The sequence below is a fragment of the Leuresthes tenuis genome, unplaced genomic scaffold, assembly GCF_036924035.1.
Source record: "Leuresthes tenuis unplaced genomic scaffold, fLeuTen1.0.hap1 SCAF_9, whole genome shotgun sequence".
In the NCBI taxonomy this organism is placed as follows: Eukaryota; Metazoa; Chordata; class Actinopteri; order Atheriniformes; family Atherinopsidae; genus Leuresthes; species Leuresthes tenuis.
In genome coordinates, this window is record NW_027325363.1 from 34746818 (window position 1) to 34772855 (window position 26038).

The 26038-nt window shown below is 39.8% G+C and overlaps 1 protein-coding gene across 1 annotated transcript; it reads left to right on the forward strand.

Moving 5' to 3' along the window:
• The first annotated feature begins 9172 nt into the window (after positions 1-9172).
• Positions 9173-17283, forward strand: lhx1a (LIM homeobox 1a). Its single transcript, XM_072391788.1, has 5 exons — positions 9173-10047; positions 11652-11875; positions 12485-12768; positions 14291-14456; positions 15349-17283. Exons 1-5 carry the CDS (start codon positions 9878-9880, stop codon positions 15726-15728), a joined length of 1224 nt encoding a protein of 407 aa, XP_072247889.1. The 5' UTR covers positions 9173-9877; the 3' UTR covers positions 15729-17283.
• Positions 17284-26038: the final 8755 nt, after the last annotated feature.

The window sequence follows — 26038 nt, forward strand, 5'->3', positions numbered from 1 at the left end:
ACTCAGCTTCAAGCTCATCCACCATCCGACTCCCTGTTGCTCTTACCTGATGGAGTCATCAGCCAGAAGCCAGACAGGGAGCAGTTGTTCTCATGGTCTCATCCCCGCTGCAGAACCCTGACACAGGGAGAGACAAACAATTTGGCCTCCCTCCCACAGTCAAAGCTCTGAGAGCCAGCAGGAGAGACAGCCAGGGTTGTGTGTGTACGTACACCTGTGTACAAACGCACACATGTGTGTGTGACAGAGAGAGAGAAAAAGAGGTCACACGGTATAGAGATGTTTTTCAGTAAATGAAAACGAATATGGGTTGTATTTGTGAGAATGTGCTCTGATATAGGGTGACATCATGGTTCGCTGGTTAGCAATGTCACATCACAGCAATGAGGTTCGACCCAGCTCGTCGGCTGAACCCATTCTGTGTCAGACTGTGACCAACTGGTGATGTGTCCAGCGTGTACCTCACTTTCACATAATGTCAGCTCATAAGAACGTTTCAATGAGGAAAAAAAATAAAGCCTAACATTACTAATTGTTAAGTTGGATTGTATTGATTAACATGCAAATATTTTACTATAGTGTTTACATTGACAGACTTTCCAGAAATAGAGGATGCACGTTTTCACCTCATTTTCTCTGCTGTGAAAATCACCACAGACACAGTAAGACTGCAAGGCTTTTGACATAGGTCTAGGATAAAGGAAAACAGGGTCTTGTGGTGAAGTAGTTAATGTGAATCCTAATGGGGGCGACAATGTCATTATCTCTAATTCTCTGAGCCCTCTCAACTGGGGGGGTCGCATCATCAATGGCCACTTTTCATCCTGTGCATGTCTTGCCGTGAGACCGAGGACATGACTGCCAATCCCATCCAGAGGATTTGTGTCGTCCTCCACCAAATTCAGAAAATGCATGCAAGCTCATAAAAGTGTTAAAAATTGAGGAGTATGTCTGGGAGACGAGTCCAAAGTCAATGAGCTAGTTTTTGTCTTCCAGCTGCAGGAAGCTTTAAGGGAGATGAGGCCCCTTGAGATGCACCTGAATCCTCCAGCGTCCAGTGACAGCAGTCCCAACCAAAGGAAGGCTGTCTGCCTTTAAATGAGATAAACACTGTCAGATTTACATACTGCCATGGTTTCCACCAACCCTTGATAATCCCTTCCCAGAAATAAATTGTCCCATTAAAATGAAATGTTGCCCATATAGGTTTAATAAATTGAAAGCGCTTGTTTGAATCCTTAGCAATTTGGACGGAATCCCAGGCATGTTGCAAAGGCTGTAACAAAATAAGATTATTTGCTGTGTACTATAATTTATGCGGCGGTTTTTATGGTACCAAACAGTGTCAGTGAACCCACTGATGAAATGTGTGCTTATTTATATGCAGTTATTCAGGTATGCAGTAAATTCCAATTACTCCTTAAGATTTCTATTTAGCATGAGGGGGAAATATGACAGGGAAGCAATGTGTTTTGAGCAATATTGTAAATTTTGTTAACTCTTTGCAGCATGTACCAAAAAATGTACATTTTTGTGTCAGAGCATGAACATTGTATATAATTGCTATATGAGAATGTGTCAGAAAGTCTGGTATGAATACAGCTAATCTGATCATTTTAGGGATTTGTTAACTTAAGGTTTGCATACTTAACCTTACAACAGTTAAAACAATCATCATGACATAAAGTCTACTCAAATGTTGTGCTGGCCATGGATTTAGAATAAAAGCCTAGTTAATGGTAAATGGACCGTATTTATATTGTGCCTTTCTCGTCTTGACGACTCAAAGCACTTTTGCATGACATGTCACATTTTAGGTCCTCTCTTGGTCCATACAGTGTTAGAGACAATACAACGCTTTTTTTCTCTATCACGTACAGTCACAGGCCAATAAACACATCAGAGGCAATGTGGGGTTCAGTGTCTTGCCCAAGGACACTTGACACATGGTCAAGGGAAACCAGTTATTAAACCACCAACCTTCTGACTGGCAGATCACTTTTCCTCTAGAGCAACAGCCACTCCAAGTTTTGGCGAATTCTTGTTAGTCTAACCTAAGTGTTTGTAAGTTAGTGCCCACTGTGCTCTAAGTACATCCATCTTATTAATTTTCAATCAGTGTTGACATTAATTTGAATCAGTTGTCATCACTGGTCCAGAATAAGACAAAAATGATATTGCTTTTATTTTGGCTTTATCCCATTTATCATATGTAAGTGTATTGTACGCTGTCATTAGTGGACATTTAAAGCATCTAAAACATTTTATGGTCTTCTTTCACCACCAAAATGTCATTTATCCTTTTGCATCTGAATATTTGCAAAGTAAAAGTTTAATGATAGTATTTTTAAAAATTAAGTGTGTTATCTGTTCAAGCATGTAAATAAATTAGGTAACATACATTTAATGGTATGTGTGTTTTCTTTCATTTCAAACCATTAAATGCTGACTGTGTCATTAAGCATTGAATGTCAGTGCTTTGTTGACAGTAGTTTAATTTCCAGTATGACCCAAAGATTTGTGCAGGAACAGGTAGGCTATGAGGTTCCTCTAAGAGGACCATAAAAAAACAAGATTGCCTTGGATTGTACTAGCAAACTCAAGCAACAGAATGCAAATACATACTGAGCTTTGAGCAACATGGAATCTTTGCTTGTCTGACTATGATAACACTTTAAGTTTACTTTATATAAAGATGTTAACATAAACTGAAGTCACAGATTGAAAGCCCTTGAAAATGGGGAAATTGTGAAATGAGGTTAAGTGTTTGTTTTTTTAAGTGTGTTTTGTAATTTTATTCTGTATTTTTATACTCTGCGGAGTTGAACTTAAATGCATTTCTTTTTCTGTTATATCTTATTTATAGCTGAATATCGTCTGGGTTGTTTGCTTGTATTTTCACAGACTTTTTTTTTATTTTAGCAACTTGCAATGATGATATGTAGAAATGATGGGACCTAATAAAGACTGAGGCAGATTCTGGCTAATTAATTTAGGAGTAGGAATGCGAGTGGAGACAAGATGCTTCTAACGCCCCTGGTGCTCAGTTACCCCGTGCTGGGCCCCCAGGGGCCCTACCCCCCTCGAGGCGTGCAGCGTTTTGCCTATGCATTAGCCATCCATTTCCAGCAGCTGACACCTCTCCAACATAAAACCGTAAGGCAGAGGTAAAATATCTCTCTCTTGGCGAAAATAAAGCTTTGTCTGCCTGCTGATCTATTGGATATAAAAATAAAGCCGCGGCTTTGATGAGGGCTTTACCTTATGCGAGCCTTTGCTTTTTGCGCACACAAAAGCCCCAATGAAAATGGATAGTGCGATATTGGTCGCGGTGCTACCAACACAGCAGCATCAGTCACGACACTCCTTTTTTATTAGTATTACTACGCCTCTCTTTTACATTATTTTTGCTCAGACGTTGTTGGGGTCTGAGCTGTTTGTTATTGATCAGTAATATCGATAATTATAGAGGGATTTCCAGGTTAAGCGGCTTTGGAAAAGTTGTTCGCTTCTATATTAAAGGATAATCACCTGCTTCTTGATTCTTGTTTGAATCTTAATGCTTTGGGTTTTTTTCGTGAGTGGGGAAAATGCCATGGTACATGTAGGCATATGTCCCTGCAATATATGTTGTAGGCTATGTGCAGCTTTATAAATAAGGATGATTTGGGAAAAGAGTTGTGATTTCCCCTCGATTTTGTATCTGCACGTCTTTTGTATTGGCCTATAGCTTCGTTTCAAAACAGTTCTTCCACTCGGACAGCCTTTATTCGGGATTCACCATGAATATAGTTGGGCGTGAGGTAAATCAGTGCATGCATGTGTATGAATGTAGCAAAGCAGCCGTATAGTTCAAGAAATAAATCTGTGAAAAAGGCTGGATTTGTGCTTATACTCTTCAATTTTCTGATGAAAATATCACAATAAAGAGGTAATTAGGCCGACGTTTAGTTACGATTACAGCTAACAACTAAAATCATCCATCACAGTGAAAATCTTGGGTGAAACTCACTTGTGGTAATTCTTAAAAGTGTACGGTCAGAACAACTTTGCTATAAAAAAAAGGTCATTTTAAAATTCAGCAGCATACAATTACATTATGACAACTAAAAGACCATACGTGATATAAATGTTATGTCTCAAAATGCCATTGTTGAAGAAACAAACGAGGGGGCGGCTCGTGAAGCATATAAACAAGAATTATAAATATGCTACATTTAAGTTTAATTTACATCTGCTGCTCGACTCTTTTTCTAAAACATGTGACTGCGGTCAATAGCTTTTAAGAGAACATGATATTTCATGTTATTTCTTTGTGGTAATTGAACCACTTAAAAAGGTAGCTATTAAAAGCAAGTTGAATGTATTTTTTCTTGTGGTGGGTTATGGTTTAAATTTAGAGGCAAGGTGTGAGGTCAAATTATTTTCAGCTGTAAAATCTTCATCTCATCATCGACTACACAGAAAAGAAGACAAACATGAGCGCTGTCCTTTGCGGTATATTTTAATGCATGTATCAGCAGCAGCCAGCACTCTCGTTCTTAATGCTTGCGGGCTTTTTACTTCTTTTTTTTTCGTTATTATTGTTTCAGATCGCAGAAATCCGCTGCTGTGGCAGCAGCTATCTGACGCTCTGCAGCCATGCAGCTTGTCCCCTGAGCATTGGCCAGCGGGTGATAATATCTCAAAGGGAGTGGTTATCGCCACACATTATATTATAATCATTAGTGATCCCAGCCCTTTCACCCCTATTGCAGAATAATCGCGCGGTACCATTAATCTAAACTAGGGAAACTGCTTCAGAGGCTGCTTCCCGGCCCTTGTGTGATCATCTCTCACTGAGTCTGAGTCCAGCATAACCTTTCTTTATGTCTTTCTTTCTGTTTAAATTCGCAGTGAAAGGTGTGGAATCTAATCTGGTTTAGTCTTTAAAAACAGAGCACACTGTAAGGATAGATGTTTGCGATTTCTTCTTTTTGTTTAACGAGTTGTCAGTAGGATGTTCTTATCGGTTAGGTAAATTTCAAGAAAAGAAAAAGATTTTCCACACTTCAGGTCTTTTCTTTTTTTTTTTTATAAATAGCTACTTATATATTGACATGAGCTAGCCACAATTTATAAAAGCGTATGTTAAGCTACATGAAAGTTACATTTCAAATCTAATAAAAAAATTCCAACAACAAATCAAAACTGCGATAAAATGTAAGCAGTGATGCCATTATGATGCAGGCGGGGAGCGGCGGGATGCTTTCTCTACTCTGACGACAATTATTTGAAGTAAGAAAAAATAAGACCAATAACAATAGTGTAATTACCCCCGAGCCCCCAAATCACTGAATCAAATTATATCACTCCAGAAGACAGCAGTTGCTATGGCTGTGGATTGTAGAGGTCAGATCAAACATCTGAAAATTGGCGGGTGAGTGCATGCTGTGCTGCCTATGAAGCGCGAGGTTTAGATCAGGGGTGTGGGGCAGTTGACCGACTGAGAAAGGACAGCTGTAGGGTGATGATCTATAATTCCCATTGGATTTTTCTCAGCACAGGACGGACCGGAGTTGGGAAGTCTGGAAAAAAAATGTTTGCATAGAGTTTTTGTACGGTTCAATAATCCACGTCGAGTTCACACAGGCATATGCTTGGCTGCCAGTGCACAAGGGTGGATTGGGTGGTAGCGGGGTAGTGGAGTGGGTGGGAGGGGTCGATTTTTAGCTGCGCTGGTGTTTGATGCAGCGGTCTTCCTTAATAATTTGGAGTTTACCGCTAAAACGTCTTTTTCTGCTGTATTTACCATGTGCCGGGGTGTGGATGGATGGATGGACGGACGGACGGACAGAAGGGTTTCAGTCTTGGGAGAGGGTGATGCTTTGATGGAGAATGATTGACAGAGTTGGACAGAGCAGGGACAGGAAAAGCTCACCAACCATCTCCATCAGCACTTCCTGCTCGGCATAAACACACTTCGTTAATGGACCTAAGCTCAGGGTCATCTTTGCCTGAAATGTGCGTTGTTTAAAACAGTTTGTGCCATTTGCGCAGGGGTGCGTGACTCGTGCAGAAGGCAAATCATACAGCTCGCTGTGAATGGGCGCGTGTGTTATTTACAGCTTATAACACGAGTACATTTTGATGTTGGTTTTCGTTTTTCTAAAAACAACAACTTTCATGTGCTACAGTAATTATTCCCGCAGGCACACTAAAAAAAGCGAAAATTCTGCCTTATTTGTTTCTTTCAAGAAGAAAGATGGGAAATTATACAAATGAGCCAGTTTCACAAAATTTTGATTGTTTTTATTGTGAATAAACGAATTCGTGAGCCTGAATGATCAATGTGTACCATTTTGAACTAGACATTTTAGCGCCCGTTTGCAGTATTCTTTTGTTAAAAAAAATTGATCAATAAGAAGTATGAAAAATAAAAAAAAATAAAAATAAAAAAAAACGACTGAGAAGCTTTAAGCAGTATGGCTGAACAGCGGACCGGTACCCGACCCTCCTCCTTCTCCCCAGGTACACTCGTTGATCAAAGCTCCAGTCGCGGGTGATATTTCTCTCTGTATTACTGAAGTCACTCTCGGAAGGCTGCCCGGCACCGGGTGCAAGGTCGCATAGTCCCGGCTTTCACGGTCACGGTCACCCTGGTGCCTCAGTATCTCTGTGTCATATTTAACCCCCTCCCCCAATCCATCTAATCACCTGCTCGATTCAGGATTGAGCCTTTATTCCAGAGTCCTCTCCTTCCTTTAGTCGTGTCCCTCATGTATTGTTGTGGTGACACTGTGTCTCTAAACTGAGCCTGGAGAGGAGAGGGGAGATAAATAAACATGTCATGATTAGAATTAATGATTGCATGCATCTTCACAGCCTCATTCATTATCACAGATTAATTATCTCGCAGTGTACCAGTTCACTTGTCTGCACTTCATAAACCCCAAATCTCCCGGGCTGCTTCACGACACCATAGCCCTGATACAAGAAACCCCTTTCCTTAATCATGGTTAAGACCTGCAGTGTCCAAAAGTAAGTTTCGGTGGAAGGAAATAAAAGATATGAAATGTGAATGCAATTAGAAATAAATTGTCGTAAGTAGCAGTAATAAAACGACAAAAAAGAGGGCTGCACCGCAATTCTATTTCACAACTCCTGTCCGTATTAGGAAGCTATTGCGACAACAGGATTACAGTGGTAAGGTTCATTTTTAAGGCAACTTTCTTTCTTGTTTTGCATTTACTGGTGTCTTTACCTCGAGGGGAGTTAATATATTCTTAAGTCTGTAGGCAATTATCTATTTCTCTCTATCCGTAGATGTATCTGTCTCTGTGAGCTGTCTCTTCCTCTCTCCCTGGTTTATTCTAAATTAACCAGAGATTATCCCCTTGACACACTATCAAAGCATCTTCTCCACCCAACAACTTTTGTTATTTACATGCTGCGTTCAGTTTGTGTTAAGGTGGCGGGAGTTAAGGCTGCAGACAGCGGTATTTGGGGAGGTTTTGGTCGGTTTCTGGTGCAGTTTTTAAAAGCTAGAAGTAAATTGAGCGTTGTTGTCCAATCTTTTTCATCTCGGATTGTCCCTCTGTGTAGAACAGAACGATCAACTGCAACAGAGCCCAGTCACCCCTCTCTCTTTCCTCTCTGATGAACACAGAACATCGGAGATGCTTACATGTAGACAGATAGATACATTTCGTGAAAATGGGAAGAAACCGCATGAGCAAAAGGAGAGCAGAGAATCAAGAGGAAAAAAATCTAAAAGAAGCGAAAGATAGAGTGTCCGGGCGCACGTCCGTCTGTGAAAGCCTTATCTTTACCTTACTTAAAGCCAGTAACACATGCACACATGTTCTGTTGGAGAGGCGCTCCCCAGACGCCAGGAGGCAGGCAGCTGGACGGGGACGGGTGGGACTTGAGAATGAGAAGCAGCCCATATGCAAAAGGGTGCTGGTGGGTTATCGCCATGCTAGACATGTGTGTCACTTATCTCCCTTAAAGTAAAGTGCATGCCTGCTGCGTTTTATTCCATTTATCAGGAATAAATAAAAGAGAAAAAAATCTCATTTCAAATAGCGAAATACAATACATGATTTTGATAATGCTGTTTCATTTAAGTCAGCTACTTTTCCATCAAGCCACAAGAAAAAGATACGAGTGAATAAAGAAATGATTTATTCCAAACTGTTATCCATCAGATGATTCTGCCAAACGATTATCTTGTAACTAAAGCAATTTGTTCAACAAGCATTAAACTTTCCCCCTGTTGACTAAACAATCTATTTTCCTCAAGCAACAAAACCGTTAGACTTTGGGCCTGTAAATCATTCAAGTAAAAGCAGTTGATTTATCTCTTTCATGAGAAACGACTAATACTCCGGGTTGTTAAACACACTGTGTTATTTACTGGCTCAAAGTGGATTGGACCCCTTTAATGAATAGTCGGAGGTGTCTGGGCCGCGGGTTCCTGACGGGTTGAGCTGGACGAGCTGTCAACTTTAGAGCCTGTCCGTCTTTCACTTCTTCCTCTCCTCACACCAGAGAGAACTGATGGACAGCGAACGGAACACCTCCAGGATCATCATTTAAATAACATCTCGCTTTCCGTTTTGCAGCCAAACAATTAGGGTGTCTCCATGCATGACGCAGTCCAGTACGAAGCAGACAGTTCATCTAAATCTGGTTCACTCGTATTCAATGGTTATATTCTCACATAAGAAACAACAACCGTGTCTCAGTTTAAAGAGAAAAGAAACTTCACACAAATAAACAGGGAGCGCACCGTACAATATGCGCTTCGAGCCTATTTATCTAGAAGACGCCTCCGTATCTACCTGCTCAGATTCCTCGTTCTTGTCACCCTCGTGCCCAGAAGACAATTTGTTCAGCTGCTGAAAAGTAGCGTTTCTCTCATCGCGCTCCTCGCCCGCCGCCGCGCCTGCTTCCTCCAAACACATTCACTTAGGCTACATATGACAGTTTGCAGGGAAATTCTTGACAATTGGTGTCTTGAGTGTGTGGCATAAATAGCAAGCAGAGTCCTTGCTGGGTTGTGATGGGGCGGCTTGATGGTTATTCGCATGGCGTGGCGCTGATTGGTTCGGCTGCGACCTGACGTCAGCAGGATGGGAATAAGGCTGGGTTGGAGGTTTAGGAGCAAGACAGTGAACTGGAAACCCAGCGCATCCCAGTACACGCATTGTACTGGAGACTGAGGGGGATCCCACCTCACACACACTACTACCGGAGCCGTCATTACAAGCCAAACATCCAGGATCGTCCGACAAAGCCAGAAGGGAAAACCCGTCTTTTTGGGTGTGATTTTGTGTTTTTGAACAGTGGATATGGATACGCTGCTATGTTAAAGTGCACTGAATTATTTCTAGACGTGCATGTCTTGTTGTGTGACAGCTCTGATCTAAAATCATTTTTCACACATCTCTTTCATTGCTGACTGGCATACGACGCTCTTCTTGACCGACTCCTCACATCCAAGAGCGCCGGGACAACCAAACTGGCTCCGCTCTTCTCACATCGTGCGTTGAAATCTGAATCTTGGTTGAATTTTGAGTCGGACCCATTAAAGGACTGTTTCCCCCCCCACACCCACTTGGGGGTTTTCTTCAGTGAGACCGGTTCTCCTGGTTCCCCTTCCCCCCTTTTTTTGTTTTTTAATTTTTCGGACCGATTTCTTCCGATTTTTGTATGCGTGCAGGGAGAAAACTGTAGTGACACCTAATCGACTGTCATCTCCGCGCACATTGACCCGGGAGCTCCAGGCAAAGCAGGAGGGGAGAAAGCAGCGAATCGGTCAATGCCCGGCCTGTGCTTTTGATTTTGTTTGTGCTTGTTTTTCGTTTGTGGGGGTTGTAGCCCAACCAAAGCCATGGTCCACTGCGCCGGCTGTGAGAGGCCTATCCTGGACCGCTTTCTGCTCAACGTGTTGGACAGAGCCTGGCACGTCAAGTGCGTGCAGTGTTGCGAGTGCAAATGTAATTTGACCGAGAAATGTTTTTCTCGAGAAGGAAGACTGTACTGCAAAAATGATTTTTTTAGGTAAGCTCGGAGAAAGTGGCAGAAAAACTCATCAGCTCTGTTTTTATTTGTAATGTGGCTGGTCTATTGTGCGGAGCCGGATTGTTGAAGCAGCAGGTAAACAGGCACAGATGCATGAAGAAAATTATCTGAGGAAGTCTTATATTCAGAATATGGGCAAAGTGGCATCGACCCCCCAAAAATAAATGAAGACACAACAAATACAATTTGAGAAAATATATTTTAGACGTCTGCCAATTTTGAACAAATTTGCTTTATTGTTTTATAAAACTTGCAACTTTGAATTTCTATTGTTCATTACCAATCACCTGTACAACAAATAATACTTTAAAAAAGCTCAAACTGCTTTTAAAGTTAGAATTAAAAACAGCTGACATTTAAAAATTAATGAAAGATTCATACAATCATCAGTAAACCTGGAAAGGAAAACATCTGTTGAGGCGTATTGTTTCTGTTGTCTCTGAATACATAAACTGTTCTTGCCTCCAGACGTAAACGCAGACTTGAAGGCGATGAGCTTTGATTAGCAGCAAGTAATTAAAAGCTTGTTAATTTGGACTCTTATGCAAAACAACAACAAAGGTGGAGAAGCAACATTAAACACGTGTGCGCCTCTCAGCAAGGTGAGGTGTGAAGGGGGGTGGGGGGGCGGCGGCTTGTTAGGAATTCGAGAAAATCACACTTGGGTGTATTTTTTTTTAACAGTGTGTTGGCAGTCAGCGTAGCGCACAGGATCAAACCCCGGCCGAAGGAGTCGCTGTCCGGTGTGTTTGCTCAGCCCAGCTGAGGAGGACTTGATAAGTGGATTTGAATAGTAAACTAGTTGAAAAGATCAAGTCGGCAGACAATAGAATCACAGACGTGCAGTCAACAAGCAGTGCACACCACTCAATACACATCGCTCAACCGTAAAATCAGTGGTAGGACTTTCATTTAGCATTATACAACCTAAGAACTGAAAGAATTCTAATATTTTCGTTAAAAAAGATTATTGTATGGTATGCAAAAAAACATTACTACTGTAGAGATAATATGAAAGAGTCACATAACTGTGAAAAGAGAGGAAAAGATTTCTTTTGAAATCAAGAATAAAAGAAAAACAGCAGCCAAAAACATTCTCACTGCTCCTCTTCTTCTTATTATTATTACTTGCTGCTGTTGTTGTAGTAGAAGTGGTAAAAAAGTTCATTGTTAGCTTAGCTTTTCTGTCCCTGTGACATTTCATATGGTTTATATGTATTCTACCATTCCGCTTTCATCATTTTAAAGTTATAGCTATGAATGCTTTACGCTTATACTTATTTAGGTAAAGAAGTCAATTTGTGTTTTTATCAAATGAGGGTATCGGTACAAAGCTTACAATACATCATCATATCATTCGTTAATTCACTTTTTTTATCTTAGTTTTGCTTTTTATCTTTTATCGTCCTAAACAAAAACCCGATCTGAAATAGTTTTTAGAGATATGCCCGTATCTTATCAGTCCGTCTCCGCTGTTGCAGCAAACCTATGAGAATGTTTTGGTTGCTGTAATTTAAACACTTTAAACATGTAAATTGAGTTTCTGACAGCAGCAGTGACCGCAGCTCATTTTCCTCCTGCAGGCGGTTCGGCACCAAGTGTGGCGGTTGCTCGCAGGGAATCTCCCCTAACGACCTTGTCCGAAGGGCCCGGAGCAAGGTTTTTCACCTGAACTGCTTCACCTGCATGATGTGCAATAAGCAACTGTCCACCGGCGAGGAGCTGTACATCATAGACGAGAACAAATTCGTTTGCAAAGACGATTACCTAAGCAACAGCAGTGTAAAAGACACAAATCTCCTCTCAGGTATGGTGGCGACCGCAGTCCGGCTCGTGTGTGTCTGTACATGTGCGTGCAGGAAGGGCTGTAATGAATGTGATGTGTTCAGCTTCACGGTAGCTTCGTTGTGCTCGTGACCAGGAATTAGACAGCACTCAAACAGGAAAATCAACAAAAACACAGTCCACTCCATTGTTGATTTCGTTCACAAATGCATAAGAATTTCCTTTATAGTGTCTCATACTATTGCTCAGATCATGCCACCTTCATCGGGCATTTAGTGTAGCCCGAATCTGCTGTATTTTCTTCTTTTGTAGAATTTTTTTGCTGATAGCAATATATTAGACTCTCTGCAATATAAAATCCTCTGACCTTATTTGTGACATGAATGCTCTGAGCTTTACCGTCGAATTTAACACAGGAAGTGTAGCTAAAAGCAAAGTGATGAATTATAATTCTGTAGAAAGCATTGTTTAATTCTGTCAGTGTTTGGGGTACTCGCGTATGGTCAGCCACACTTAGCTGAGCACTACTCAGTGGTATTCATAGTTGGGTGTGATTAGTTGAACCTTTCAGAATTCCGTAATTGTTTGACAACAATTATTTGTAACAGTGTTCATACTGTAATTTCTGCAGTAACGGCATGCAGCGATCCTAGTTTATCACCGGACTCTCAAGACCAGCTCCAGGACGACGTGGTTCTAAAGGACACGGAGATAGCCGCCTTGTCCGACAAGGAAACGGTCAACAACGAGAACGACGACCAGAACTTGGGAGGGAAGCGACGTGGCCCGCGGACCACCATAAAGGCGAAGCAGCTAGAGACACTGAAGGCGGCGTTTGCTGCCACCCCGAAACCCACCAGACACATCCGGGAGCAGCTAGCCCAGGAAACTGGGCTCAACATGAGGGTCATCCAGGTAAGGGAGCTTCAGCTGTTTTACTGCCCAAGCTGGGTTCAGACTCATACAGAAGGGATACTATTGGACTGACCCCAGTATAATTAGTATGGTTCAATGGACAATCAACGAAACTGTGCATAGATCAGTTAGTATAAATAGAATTTAGGGGACACCCGAAGTTGTCGCGAGCTCGCACCTTTTTTTAGTTTTATAGTGTGTCAGCACCCATTAAAAGATGTGATGTAACAGATTATATTTTATGGAAAGGTTTCCTTGGCAAGCTGTCACATTGCGATGATCGAGCGGGCCTCATCCAACCGGGGAAAATCCTTCACCCCTTTTTTAAAGGAGCCCCCCCCCCAAAAAAAATAAAAAATAAATAAATAAATACACGGTTACATTGAATTCATTAAAGCAAAGATTGGCCGACGTCAGATATTCATTTGGTAACGGGTAATTTATACGGGTATTTTTGATTCTTGGCACGCGTGACTGGGCTAAGTCGCCAACTGGCGCCGGCTGCTGGGAGCGCTGGGAGTCCTGGCACAGCGCTGCCATCACGTTTTGCGACCACATTTAGCCATGCTGTGAGCTTTTCCAGCCAAGTGGAAACGCGGAAATCTGTTTCAAAGGTCTTCTTCAGATTTTATCCACAGAACTCTGAATTACAAAAGGTTAACAAGTTAGATGAAAACAACAATGATTATTCCTCTGGTCATTATTATTGTATTACCGATATTTTTCTTCTTTTCCTATACTTCACAATAATTTTTATGTCGAAAGGATATCCTTGTAAACAGATCGATTTCAAATCCTAAAAAGGTTGTCCTAAAATTTTGGAAAGTAAAGCTTTGTGCATTTTTATTTTCTGTGGTTTTATTAAATTTAATATTTTTATTATCGTTTTAAATTTTATCATAATTGATATATGCAGTATATATACATACGTAATGTGTATAAGCTTGTGGAGAGAGGTGAATGGTGTATGACTTGTGGGGGAAGGGGTCATAATTAAAGAAAACAGTCTAAAGATTAGGAAATGATAACTACAAGAGCCCGGTAATATAATGGTAACAACCCTCATATTAAGTATTAATTGGAGATTTAAAGCACACGCTGCTGTAGCCTTTTGCCGGAGTAAATGGAGGGTTAAAACGATCATTAGGGAGGTTAAATGTGACTTCAACTCCTGTAACGATAACTGGGCGCAATCCTCTCCATCGCACAGTCTTTCGAATTTAACGCATCATGCCGCAAAATAAACAGGGATCATTGTTATTGGAACCTAACTACTCTTTCCTTTAAATCAGGGACAATTTGCACAATGTCGTTTCTTTGCATAACCTATTTACAAAAATTCCCGTTTTTATTTGTTTAGGTATTAATTCATAGCGAAGAAGCTCCCTTCCAGTGGTCTCATTTCGTCTTCTTCTACTACCTTTCGAAAACAATATTGACATTCGATCAAAAATAGCATCAGTGCGATTTGGCATGTTTGTTGACAGATCAAGCTAATACTTGTTTGTTTTTGTGTATCCAGGTCTGGTTCCAGAACAGACGCTCCAAAGAGAGACGCATGAAGCAGCTCAGCGCGCTGGGGGCCCGGAGACACGCGTTTTTCCGGAGCCCGAGGCGGATGAGGACGCTCGTGGACAGACTGGAGCCCGGGGAGCTAATTCCCAACGGCCCCTTTTCCTACTACGGAGGTACGGATATTTGATTTTGTTTAAGACAAAATACGTATTTGTTTCAATCTTCTCCAAAATGTTTTCCATCATCTAAGTTTTTTTTAATGAATGTTAAAGTTGTGTGGGATGTGGTGTTATTATTCTTTGCCATATTTAACTCTTTTCTGAAATAATATATTTCAAAATCTGTCCTGTCATCTGTCATGTCCTGTCATTTATTTTCTGTTGTTGTCATCAGTTTGGGTGTTGACTACATTTGACATAGGAAAAGGTCTTCCAGACTATTTTATGACATCTCCACTACAATTGAACTGTGATATCACACAAAATGTACAAGTTAAATCACGTCTGTGGAAACAAATGAGTTTTCATTAAATTATTAAATTAAATTGATTATTTTCTGGTGTTACTTACATCACATCAGGTTTGGCGTAGGGTGTCTGGAGTCCAGTGAGCAGGAGGTTCCCTTTAAGTTCATTTACATCTAAATGATTTGATAACAATGCCCCTGTTTCTTAAAATTCTCTGAGGCATCAGATCATTTTCAGAGGATTTAATTTGTGCTTGGGCCTATGTTCTTTTTGCTCAAGCAAAAAGTATAATAATATTCAACTAAAATGAAAAAAAAGTCTGTCTCAGTAGGTAGAACTGCTGATGGAATGGCCCCCATTTTAATTAATTTTGTGATCACGTTGTTCTCCCCACCCAATTGCAGTTTTGATTTAAGTGTAACGTGCTCTGTGACTAATGTAGCACGGCACGGGTCTCTCTCATTCTGCCTCCTTAATACAAATCAAACTATATATATATTCAATGAATTCCTCCACGTCCCTGGAATTATTTCTGCACACCCATTGTTCTCAGTAAGAGCTAATGCTGATTTCTTCTTTTTCTTCCTTTGGATCTGCAGATTATCAAAGCGAGTACTACGGCCCAGGAGGGAACTATGACTTTTTCCCTCAGGGGCCTCCATCATCGCAAGCCCAGACCCCAGTCGACCTCCCCTTTGTGCCCTCCTCAGGCCCCACGGGCACCCCCCTTGGAGGTATGGACCACCCCCTGCCGGGCCACCACCCCTCCAGTGAGGTACAACGCTTCTCTGATATCATGTCTCACCACCCAGGGGACTCTCCCAGCCCTGAGCCTGGCATCCCAGGGCCCTTGCACAGCATCTCCTCTGAGGTGTTTGGTCCTAGTCCGCCCTTTACCTCACTGTCACTGAATGGCAGCGGATACAACAACCACCTGTCTCACCAACCCTCAGAAATGAATGAGGGCACTGTGTGGTAACATTCTGGCAGAGCGGACTCTACTGTCCAGAGATTCAGTATTGGATGATGGCAAGGTTTGATAGTGTTTGGGCTGAGGTCCAGGACAGGTACAAGGAAATTGACAGGGTTGGGGCAACGCCATATAGATATTGTTTGTTTGTTTCTATTTATTTATGTTCACATTGTCCCATTTTATTCACCTATCCTTTTTAAATGCCTTGATTGCATAATAATTATGCTTAAATACATTGTCTTGAGTATTGTGTTTGTGGGTTTTTCCATAGCTTCTTTCAACCTTTCACCTGTTACATCCATAAACTGGACTTAAAAAAGAAAAAAAAAAGGAAGCAATAAGGTATAGAAAAGGTAAAACAAAACTGTGTAAGACTGCTAACCTGATCCCATTCATCCTTTATTTGTACTCAAGAGACACCTTGTCACCCCTGCTGATACTTGTCAGTGGCCCATCGCAGCGACCAAACCCTGTAACACATACTGGTGTGTAGAAAAACAACCCTTTCTGAAAGCTCCTATAGTGTGTCCCAAACATGAAAACATCACTTGCTACTGTCAAAGACTTCAATAGCTTTACAGAGATAATAAAGGAACTGAGAGTTGGTTGCTTATGAGCCAACCTGACACTGTGGGAAGGCTGAGTGGCATTCAGACTGTGTCAGAGCCACTAGATGTGTTCCCATTTATTCAGAAGCTCCTCAGACCTCTTCGCCTATCCAGGCTCTGCCATATTGACACTTAACCTTTTTCACACTAGGAAATTACAGAGGAAATGACAGTTTTGATCTCCACATGGACTATTTGTTGGTTTTGGTTTTAGAAGTTCCATCAAACCTGAGGATGACCGCCTTCAAAAGGCAAACCAGTAGAAACCATCTATGGATTGCAAACCCTTTATTTAAAATGGAAGTGAACTTGAAATGTTGAAATGAAGTCAACCTTCTAAAAATCTTCTACTGGGGTTCTGGGACTTAAAACAGTCAACTGTTTACGAAACCTATTTAATTCAGGAGTCCAGAAGTCTTGAAAAACATGTTTTAGAACCTCTTGATCCAGATAAATATGTTCCAAGCAACCAACCAAACTTTTGTATTGATTTAATTTATATTGTATGGAGATAAAAACACATTTGCTGGGGTTGTGGTTCACTGTGCTAGTTTGTACAAGATGTTGTTTACAAAAAAGGTTTAAAACAATAAAAACATAAGTAAAGTAGACAATTGCCAAATTTAAAAAGATAGCACAACTACTCTTACAGTGCTTTGCACCATTATCACAGTGTATATGGCGGGGAACTGTAAATGTTTAAAGAAGTAACTGACTTCTAATTCTTTTTTAGTCTGCTTACAATGCATTCATAAAATAGTTAATATAACATACTTAGGTTTTATTTTTGTGTCTTCAAAGAAGAAAATCCAAACAATTAAAATTGATGGTCAAATATGCAGCTATTAGCTGCTACTCTTTGAATAGTAAGCCCCGATGATATGTCTTTTATTGTTCCAATAAACCCAAGCTTATGTGACCTCCAGTGCATATTAGACCATTCACTGTATAAATTCAACATGTTGACAAAATGTGTTTCTAATAAAACTAGAAAACATATGTATTTTCTATTATATATTTTTTTGAAGTGGCAATCCTACACTCTATTGTTATATTATATTATATTTTAAAATATACAGTGTCGGTCAGCTGTAGCTAATAGCACTAAGCTTTTAAAGGTACATTTCAGGCCAGTGTCACATCTTAATGAATACTTTTTGTCTGACTGTCCATTCACCTCAACTGTGAAATGACTGGCCTTTGCATATACAGTGACACGTAAACATTTATAATCTCAGATTAATAGCATTCAAAAGCAATGGGCAAAACTGACACAGCACTTGGTGGAAAGGGATGAAACGATACAAAAGGGAAAAGAAAGACAGATTATGAAATTGGAATATGCAACATTGTCTTGCTTTGTAATGTCACTTTAATGTTGTTAATCTTTAACTGTCAAGTTGGAAGTTTTCACTTTATCCTTTGCCATTGAGTTGCACCACCTCCTGAACAATTCATAGATAAATGGAATAAGGGTCGGGACAACTAAAAAGTTTATGCTGATTTCAATATCCTCCTGGAAATGGAGTCATTTTGTGGACCAGCTTGCTGCAGCTGACACAAGGGGGAGTGAATTTACCACTTATGCTGATGTGGATTCTTCTCACGACTACTTTACCACCAGTCTCATACTCTTCCAGTCACTTTCTCGAGGTCATCAAGTAAGTATTTGCAGTTAGCTGCGCAACTGTGAAGGACAATGATGAAATTGCTGTGACCGCAGCTTCTCTGCTTGTTATATCTTTATTAGGCCACAATGATATACTGTTCCTTGCAGCATTCTGCTCTTGCAGTGTGGTCTGCTGGCTCAAAATCTTCTTACTTATTTTTGTGAAAATAGCTACAGTAAAAATAAAAAATAAAAAAGTCCGAATACAGAGGCATGATCTTTTTCAGGAAGGATGAAAAAAATTATTCATACATGTGGAGAAGCAAGTCAGGAGGTGGCATACTGGCATGAATCCTGGGAAACCTTTATCTCCTCAACTCCGTGCGTGCAGTTAGGACCATATGCAATCCCAGCTTTCTCCCCTGGCTCCAGACTGTAATCCACCATGAATTAATCATGGTCTTGAGAGTTAACCAAGCTTGGGAGGTGGAGTGGAAGGTGGGGATGGAAGGTGGATGGAAGGATATTGGCCTCTGTTGAGCCTCTAGGCTTACTAACACCCCCCACCCCCCCACCCCCCTCCACACACACACACACACCACCCCCTACCCTTGCTCACGTGGTAACACTATGCACTGATGACTGACCACCCTCAGGGCCCTGACTCTTTAAATTCAAATCTCCTATTGATCGCTCATCAGCTGTAGATGCAAACTGACCTTGTAGACTCACACTGGAAAAATAAAACAAGCTTTAACAACATTGGATGGGTTTTAATTGACATTTTAAATATCTGAGTCAGGACGTTTGAGTAGCCCACTCCCACTGGGAACCAAAATAAGTCTGCTGTGGGTGCAAGCGTGTGATGAGGAGTGTGACATGGGGATAAACGCTTAGAGGAAGAAAGGTGGGAGGGTACAAAGTAGTTTAGTTTAGGGTACCACAAGGGCCAAAATACTGAGCCAACAGTAAGATCAGGCCCAGCAGGCAAACACTGAGATTCTTGCATTCAACTGAGAGGGTTTTCTTTAGAGTCTCTCTCCATATGAGAAGTGGCTGCTAGTTTTGCAGAGTCCCTCGGCAGTAACTGTACCCTCTCCTCAGAGTAAACATAGCATAAGAACACAAACACATGGCACAGTGTTTTCTCCTGAAAACAAATGACACAAGCCAATTTCTTAGCCTGATATGAGAAAACACTGTTAATCAACAGAGTGGGTTGCTTGACCGCTGACCTACATTTCCCTAGATCAACACTTGTTATGGGAGTGATACAAAATCATTTAGCAGCCTGATAAGCTGACCTCTGCTGATGAGATTTTTGTGTCATCAGTTCACAACTCTTTACACTTCCTCATTCTCTTAGAGTTATGAGTTAAAGTAATATTGATCAGCATTTTATGAATTATGCCTGTTTTATGGGAGTAGTTTAGGAAAGATTTAATATTTTTCCTTACTGCAACTAATCAGACAGTGGTAGCTTGTTGAAAAAATAATAGAATAAAAAACTGAATACATAAATCATTTGCTTTACCAAAATTAATTAGTTTTGTTCAGTAAAAGGAGAAAATGGTCAGAATGCTGTCTGAATAGAAACAGAACCACATGCTGATAAAGTCTTTTATGGAACTAATTTTAATAATTTTACTGTTTCCAGACACCTGACTGAGAGGAAATAAACCAAGTTAAATATAACATGACTCTATTGATCTGGAAAGAAATTATTTCTAAACAGCCTGAAGAAAACTGTTGTGCAAGTATTTCATTGGATCCTGGGACTTAGCAAAAATAGGAATACTAAGATCATAAGTGCAATAGGCTTACAAGTCTAAGTTTGTCTTGGAGTAACTAAACTAGTGGGTATAGTGTTATCAGCAAGACACAGTATATGCTATGGAGTTGCATGTAAACAAGTAACTGCAATAAACAGCTAAGTAATTGCTAACATCGTGCAAAAAGAAGGGACTCGAACGCATAACCAAACACATGAAGAATGAAGAAAGAATAAACATGGCTGGATGATAACCTTGAGTTTGGATGCAAAACATCTACATACATTGTCGTAAAGCATACCATGCACTTTGAAAGGACGAGTGCCGGCTGTGCTGTCTTTGTGATACAAAAAAACTCTACTTCCTGTCACAATTTTATGTCGTCACGAAAAGAGAACTGTCCGAACATGCTTGTCTTCATTACAGCAGAGTCACAGGATTGAAAGTTTCTTTTTATCCCAGATGCAAAACAAAAGGTGCTCTATAACTTCTTCTTTAAATGTGATGTTTTTAAACAGTAAGGGTAGATTTAATGTGTATGGACACTAGGTTTTCACACAGTGAAAGTTATTCTCCAGAAGCAGAAACCGGTTGTTTGTGTGACCAGATTTGACGAACAAGTTTAATAAATCAGAAATTTGTTGTGTTAGATGGTTCCATTTTAACATTTTTTTCTATTTAAAAGTTTTTTTCAAATTTGAACTATCAACAAAAAAAGCATTTTCCATCCAAAGCATATGAAAAAACTGGATGGAAACTTGTCTTTCTTTTATTTTTAACCTTTTCTTCTACTCTAAATACTTTGAGGTAGTAAACAGATTGAAAATTAATAGAATTGATCATTGCAAAAAGGAAATAAAGTTATTTCAATGAATTATCAATCAAAAGAAAAGTAGATATAAAAAACAAGAACAAATAAAGAGGCAGGTAGCTCATGTATTTTAATGAAAATCTGTCTTTTCTTGCACAGTCATTACAAAAGGTTATTGCTATGGGCAGGATTGACCCTCTGTACCTGTATCGCAGCACAATTGAAGAAGCCACTGACTCATCAGTATTTTGTGCAGATTCTGTGCAATGTTGCCCATTAATGTTGAGAGCGTGTGCAACATACTTCTTGCTATTAGATGTAGGGACTTCAGAGTAGTTCTCAGCACAGAGTCAGCCTTCTTTATCAGTTTTTTTAGTCATTGGCTCGGATGCTCCTCCCCCAACAGATGATAGCACAGGATAATAAACTTTCCACCTCAGACTTTGCCACAGACATTGAAGTACCTAAAATATAGTCTGCTCTGTCCTTTCCTGTAGACAGCTTCAATGCAGGATTTCCAGTGAACTCTGTTGTTCAGATAAACACATAGATAATTGTAGTCCTACACCATCTCCATCTCTTCACCCAAGATAGAAATTGTGTTTTGGTTTATTCATTGTCCTCCATAATGTCCTTAGTCACCCCCTTTGTCTTGCTCACATTCAATGAATTCATGAATTGGATAGACGAGGAGACAGAAAGAAAGAGAGAGAAAACAACTGCAAGAAACAAGATGCATTGAGCATTAAAACTTCTTCTAAAAGTGTAGTTTAAATAAATTGTAAATGAAAATTCAATTATTCTAATGTATTTGATTTTGGTCATAAATGTGCTTATATGTGGTGCCTCCATTGCCTCATTTGGTTTGCAAATTAACAAGTGAGCAGATCTGTTGTCATATAATAAGACAAGTTGCTTTGTACAAAGTCAACAGTCTTATCATTATTACTATATAATTTGTATAAAATCTAAGATACTTCAACAATGCCTCTTCTCAGATTATATGCTGAATCAAAAAGATAACTACTTCTAACATTTTAATTCATTCACCTTTACTGCCTAGATGCCTTTTTTTTTTTGAACGGGATACTTGTTTTCGAAGTTTACCCACATTTGAACAGATGTTTGAACTTTAAAGAAACTATGAGAAAAAGAGACATAAAGTTAACATAGACCTTATCACAATGTACATTCAAAGGAAAACCTTTAGTAGCACCTTTGTTGCACATCTTTTTTTTGGCATGCAGGAGGAATAGTGGGACTGAAGTTGATGCATTTCTGATCAAAATAAGTTGACTTTGAGTTAAATCATCAAGGGACAGTGAACATGGATTAACATTTTTGCCACACTGTCATGACTGTAAGGGAGAGCTGGCATGGCAGATAATACTGCAGCAGACAACAACATTGTTGTGTCACTCCTCTGATTGAGCAACTCTGACATGTCATTTGTGAGCACAGAGAGCTTTATGCTGCCCTTATTTTGATCAATATGAACAGACAAATGTGAACAACAGTGGCATAATTAAGTAGTTTCTTTTTTGTTTTTTAAAATCTTTTTCTGGAAGTATGGCATGATTTCTATGTGAAAAAGAATAAGTATAGACCTGATAAGTGTGATAAGTACAGTACAGTATACAGTTAACTGTTTTACAGTAATGTCTTGTAGAAAATAGCTCACCAAACAACTGATATACAGAGAGCTGTATTGGGCCAGCAATAATTTTGCTGAATGAATGTAATCTCTATCAGGGGCGGACTGGTTATCTGTGCGTTCTGGAAAAGTCCAGAACGGCTGTTCGGTCTACGGCCGTTGGCCCTGTGAGTTTTATAGTTTTATAACAGACAATATAGCAGTACAGCACACTAACCCCCCCAAGTCCAGGGCTGTTTTTTGGTCCCAGTCCATCCCTGACCTCTATTGTTGAAACCACAATTGAAAAAAATAACAGAAGAACATACACAGAAAAAACACAGCACACATTGAGGTACCTCCCTTAATAGGTAGTATACCACGACAGCACAGAAATCTTAAAACAAATCAAACTTGACTGTAGTTGGCGGCACGTCAAATACAATACTTAAGCAACAAAAAGTTGTGTTCTATTTGCTATTTTATTCCTTTATATTCTACCTATGATTTGTGTCAATCATAGATAGTATATAAAGATCAGAATAAAGAGGTGTCACCCATTAATTTAGATCAGAGCTGGTTGAGGTCCAGAGTTGCTGCTTAAGGACTGCTTAATGTCATGTTTTCGACATGAAACCAGGACCTCACCCAAGTTAGGCTTTTCTTTTCTTTGAAAGCAGCATCTAAAAGCCCAAGGCAAGATGGGTTCAGAGCTAAAAAAAAAAAAAGTTGATCTCCTTGGTATTTTTTGCTTAATCTTGCAAACAGACAGAAACACCAATGATCATATACCTTGGCTCATATCTTGGTGAAAAAATGGTGAATCACAGTATACAGAATACTGAGCTTGCCCACGAGAAAATGCGAGTAATTGTGGTTTTAATTTGCTTTCCAGAATAGGTATAAAACTGAATGTTTTACTTATAATTGGTATGTAGATCTTTGGTACAATTTACATAAGGAAATTGCCCATGAAACAAACAACACATTCGCACAGGGAGGAAAGTATACTCGTTTAGCAAAGTGGAAAGTATTAATTTCCCCCTGGAGGATGTCCTGATGGTATGTGAGGTCTGTAGGTTGGCCTGATTAGCAAAGAGCATGGAGTGTGTCTACACCATCTGACCCACTGAGTGATATTCATTTCTCATTCACATATTGGAGACCAACTGCTGTGTTTTTTGCTCAGGGCAAGGGTTTTCTCAGTGAGTTGTTTGTGTATGATTGCACGAGCAATTTCTCATGATATTACATGGAATACACACTTCAGTGCAAAATCTATTTATATTTAACACACGCTGATTGTGAGTTTCTTGTTATAAATTGGGTATTTCACTGTCGAAAGGATTGATATGGGTTACAACAAAAGGAAACCTACACTACTTAGACCTTATACACTATGCTCATGCTTAGTTGAGAAGTTCATGTGTTCTGCAAAATACTTGATCATTCAAGATACTGACATACAGCTTATGTGATCCAATAACAGGTCTAAAGATCAAATTCTAGGTCTAAGCATACTCAGGGCAGATTGAGGACAAATTTAGACTGGGTTGCTCAGTCCATTTTCAGCCATACATGTGACAACATTTTTGCAACAGTGTAAATACATATATGCCTTAGGTCACTAAGAAGAATCAGAAGGCAGTTGATTACAAGCTGCATTATGAAAATGACTGAACCACATTAGTGTTTTGTTTTGTGCAGGAATAAAGGCCTAAATTTGATTGAAGCATGGAACTCATAGCTGGTCAGCATAATTATTTAGGTAGACTGATTGTGTCTACTCTAAGATATCAAAAGCTAGAGTTTTGATATGAAAACAAATTTAGTGAAAAAAACAGACCAGACTGGCTATAAACACACATCCTGAACTTTATGTGTTTTCATTTACAATTAGAAGCTGCATGTTAGTCCTAAACTCAACAAATATAATCCTAGAAAAAAGAAACCCCAAAGCGAAAACACTTTAATTTTTGAATTGTCACTGTGTATAGTTCCTGGATAAATTGATTTTAGTTATTGTCTGCCAGATTGGGATTCTTTACAGGGATAATATCTGTTTGTGTTTGAGAAAGTTGTTACATGCACCACCATAAAAATCCTTTATCAACCAAACACACTATAACTTCAGCTCCAGGTGTTTTCTGCCACTTTACTGTAGCCAACACACAAGGCCAAAATAAGCCCAGCCAAAGTAAGTTGTAAACTCAGTCTCCACTATTTTTTATGTGAGTCCCATAAAGGTACTAAGGGATGATCCTATCTTTTATGTTGATATTACCCTTTACCAGGAATAAAACAATGTGAAATCTGTAATCACACAGAAAAGTTAATCATCCAGTGATAGTGAACCAAGCCGTCAACACTTTACAAAGGTATTGACAGAACAAAGATACAACTAATGATACAACAAAGTACTGAAAATGAATCTAACCCAGCACTGGACAGTTAATCAAGAATGATGCCACAAAAGTGTACAAATATATATATATACATATATACAGTAATCATATTTTTTCTAAGCATTTTTTGATTCCTTTAACATGAAAATTATTTGCATTTGGGGGCCTAGCAGCAAAGCTGCAGGCACCCATTGTGTTAGTAGCTTTTCCTATTATTCTTCTTCTTTCTTCTGCAATTGAAGTCTATGGCAGCCCCATGAATGCAATGGTAAAAAGTTCTGAAATTTGGCACACGTATTCAGGACAGTGCCATTAGCAAAGTCAAGAAATTTCGTGCCCAAAAAGTGAACTCTCTAGCGTCACCAACACATCAAAGTTTGAAGTGCATTCAGCTGCATAACTTTGGACTTGTTGGTCCAAATTTCACAAATGAGGTACCGTTGGAATCCTTGGATATTGACGAGTCCAACGCCTAACTAGATTTTCCGCCATTTTGGATTTTGTTGATTTCGCAAATTGTGACCGATTCTCACAAAAATTGGCACAGACTAATCTGTTGGACCAATCTACACAAAAGTTAGGAGATGGATTTTTCAATTTCAACTTTATTCACCCACTATAACCAATCAAATTTTGTGGCAACAACGCCAAACAGGAAGTGACGCCATATCTCAGCAACTGCTTGATCTTTTCACGTCAAACTTCTAACAGACTCATGACCACTTCTCTTCGGTGACCTTTGACCTTTAGGGGGCACAATATGTAAAAATATAAAAAAATGCATTTTTGCTCATATCTTTGGACTCGTTGGTCCAAATTTCACAAATGAGGTACCGTTGGAATCCCTGGGTGCGAAACTCAAAACGAGTTCATCGCACCCTATGACGTCATTTGCGCCATATTGTATTTTCCGCCATTTTGAATTTGATCAAAATCCCTCAAAAAGCATTTCAGGTCACCCAGATTGTCTGATTTCCACAGGACTTGACACATATAATTTTCAGACCAAGCCTCATAAAAGTTAACGTGTATTTTTAATTTCACCTCTGTTTGCCTGTAGCAGCCAATCAAACTCAGCGCCAACATGCCAAACAGGAAGTGAGGCCATATCCCTGTGATGCATCGATGTATCAATGCCAAACTTGGTGTATGGAGTCATGATGCCTTCCTGAGCAGCCATAGGCTTGTCTGCTTTGCTGCTATGCTGCTAGCCCCCCCCCATTGCTGCTTGCAGCTATATTTCTTTCTATTTGCTCAACTTGTTCAGTTCTTGTTTTTATAAATGCCACCATATGCTTAGCTTGTCTTTTACCCACTCATCAGCTCAGTCTGTTCTTAAGCTTTACCGTGTCTCAAATCCCAGTCCCACAACTAGCTCAGTGGTTACGAACAAGTTATTGTATTGTTCTCTTGTTCATTCACCCACTCACAAACTCCTCAAAAACTGTCACTCTTTCAGCTTAGGTATCTGATTAAAT

Excerpts from the sequence above, each read along its gene's own strand:
- lhx1a (XM_072391788.1), top strand. The coding sequence starts at position 9,878 with ATGGTCCACTGCGCCGGCTGTGAGAGGCCTATCCTGGACCGCTTTCTG. Across the intron at positions 10,048-11,651 it reads TGCAAAAATGATTTTTTTAG|GCGGTTCGGCACCAAGTGTG; the intron begins GTAAGCTCGGAG and ends TTCCTCCTGCAG. Across the intron at positions 11,876-12,484 it reads AGACACAAATCTCCTCTCAG|TAACGGCATGCAGCGATCCT; the intron begins GTATGGTGGCGA and ends TAATTTCTGCAG.